This window comes from Salvelinus fontinalis, unplaced genomic scaffold, assembly GCF_029448725.1.
Source record: "Salvelinus fontinalis isolate EN_2023a unplaced genomic scaffold, ASM2944872v1 scaffold_0174, whole genome shotgun sequence".
Taxonomy (NCBI): Eukaryota; Metazoa; Chordata; class Actinopteri; order Salmoniformes; family Salmonidae; genus Salvelinus; species Salvelinus fontinalis.
This window is the reverse complement of record NW_026600383.1, coordinates 45,060-47,358: the sequence shown is the minus strand read 5'-3', so window position 1 is coordinate 47,358 and position 2,299 is coordinate 45,060. Positions and strand designations below refer to the sequence as shown.

Sequence of the window (2,299 nt, the reverse complement as noted above, 5' to 3'; positions counted from 1 at the left end):
GGGGATGGGACTGGGGACTGGGGATAGTACTGGGACTGGGGCCTGGGGATGGTACTGGGGATGGGACTGGGGCCTGGGGATGGGACTGGGGATGGGACTGGGGCCTGGGGATGGGACTGGGGATGGTACTGGGACTGGGGATGGGACTGGGGATGGTACTGGGGATGGGACTGGGGCCTGGGGATGGTACTGGGGATGGGACTGGGGCCTGGGGATGGTACTGGGGATGGGACTGGGGATGGGACTGGGGCCTGGGGATGGTACTGGGGATGGGACTGGGGCCTGGGGATGGTACTGGGGATGGGACTGGGGATGGGACTGGGACTGGGGCCTGGGGATGGGACTGGGGCCTGGGGATGGTACTGGGGATGGGACTGGGGATGGTACTGGGGATGGGACTGGGGCCTGGGGATGGGACTGGGGATGGTACTGGGGATGGGACTGGGGCCTGGGGATGGTACTGGGGATGGGACTGGGGATGGGACTGGGGATGGGACTGGGGATGGTACTGGGGCCTGGGGATGGTACTGGGGATGGGACTGGGACTGGGGCCTGGGGATGGGACTGGGGATGGGACTGGGGATGGAACCCAGCAGATTGCGACCCCCAACAGATAAAACAGCCAAACTGCAAGTCTACACTCTTCAAATGCTGGATTTGTTTCATTTTGGTTTGGTGACGAGGCTTTTAAACACACAGACCTGAAACAGCCAATGCAGACACACTCTTCAACTGAGGCCTGTGATTGGTGATAGTGTTAATGAGGGTGATGTCGGAGAACTGAGACATGGCACTGACTTAGATGGGGAGATTGACTAATTTATTGGATTCAGATTGGATTAGGCCTCACGATCAATTGATACTGATCAACTGTGAGAGCAGATGATCTTGATAAAAAAAAAATTGAATTACAGCCAGTGTTTCAGCAAGGCGCTTAAAATATTCCAAACACACAAGACCTGGCAACCGCAGACAAACTCTTCAGCTTCAGAAACCTCTGATTGATGGAACTGTCCGTCAGGCTTACCTGGCTGCTTACCTGGCTGCTTACCTGGATGCTTACCTGGCTGCTTACCTGGCTGCTTACCTGGCTGCTTACCTGGCGGCTTACCTGGCGGCTTACATGGCTGCTTACCTGGCTGCTTACCTGGCTGCTTACCTGGCTGCTTACCTGGCTGCTTACCTGGCTGCTTACCTGGCTGCCTACCTGGCTGCTTACCTGGCTGCCTACCTGGCTGCCTACCTGGCTGCTTACCTGGCTGCCTACCTGGCTGCCTACCTGGCTGCTTACCTGGCGGTTTACCTGGCTGCTTACCTGGCTGCCACTGACTTATGACTGATGACCTTTTTGATTGAATAAATGTGGAAGGAGGTGAGCCTGAAACATTAACGGAACTAACACCAGTATTCCTGCAAGGCTTTTTTTTATTTAAAATGATCTATTTTTTAGGTTAGAGATAACAGAACAAAACATTTATAATAACTGTAGCTAGTGGGGGAAAGTGGAGGAGGCGTTGAAAGGATCTACTTGACTTGTCCCTTTTGTTGAAAACTGAACTCTGAACTGATCTCTCTGAAAAGTACAAATGAATTTAATTTTAAACTTGTCAACTCTCCAGTGATTACTACTTATAAGAAGTCCCAAATGGCACCCTATTCACTATGTAGTGCACTACTTTGATATAAGTCTTGTCAAAAGTAGTGCACTATATAGGGAAGAGTGTGCCGTTTTGAACACGACCTACATTTGCATGAAATATTATACATTTAAGACTCTGTGGAATAGTTTTATCGTCAGTAGAGATGTTAAATGTTTGTAATATTTTACCTCTGTGTAATTAATGTACTGTGTATGAGTACTTTTCTACATTCTCAGCATGTCTTATATACATCAGCTATGGTCACCACTGGTTCTGTAATGGTAAAACAAAATGGAGGACAACATGTCTTATATTCATCAGCTATGGTCACCACTGGTTCTGTAATGGTAAAACAAAATGGAGGACAACATGTCTTATATTCATCAGCTATGGTCACCACTGGTTCTGTATTGGTAAAACAAAATGGAGGACAACATGTCTTATATTCATCAGCTATGGTCACCACTGGTCCTGTAATGGTAAAACAAAATGGAGGACAACATGTCTTATATTCATCAGGTATGGTCACCACTGGTTCTGTAATGGTAAAACAAAATGGAGGACAACATGTCTTATATTCATCAGCTATGGTCACCACTGGTTCTGTAATGGTAAAACAAAATGGAGGACAACATGTCTTATATTCATCAGGTATGGTC

At 48.4% G+C, this 2,299-nt stretch overlaps 1 protein-coding gene across 1 annotated transcript; it reads left to right on the top strand.

Moving 5' to 3' along the window:
- The first annotated feature begins 257 nt into the window (after positions 1–257).
- LOC129844110 (keratin-associated protein 6-2-like) lies at positions 258–1,336 on the top strand. The gene is made up of 2 exons (XM_055912500.1): positions 258–359; positions 1,022–1,336. Exons 1-2 carry the CDS (start codon positions 258–260, stop codon positions 1,334–1,336), a joined length of 417 nt encoding a protein of 138 aa, XP_055768475.1.
- The last annotated feature ends 963 nt before the right edge of the window (positions 1,337–2,299 follow it).

Bases quoted from the DNA above. Each gene is read 5' to 3' on its own strand.
- LOC129844110 (XM_055912500.1), top strand. From the start codon at position 258: ATGGTACTGGGGATGGGACTGGGGCCTGGGGATGGTACTGGGGATGGG. The intron at 360-1,021 runs GTACTGGGGATG...ACTGTCCGTCAG, and splicing joins GGGACTGGGGCCTGGGGATG to GCTTACCTGGCTGCTTACCT.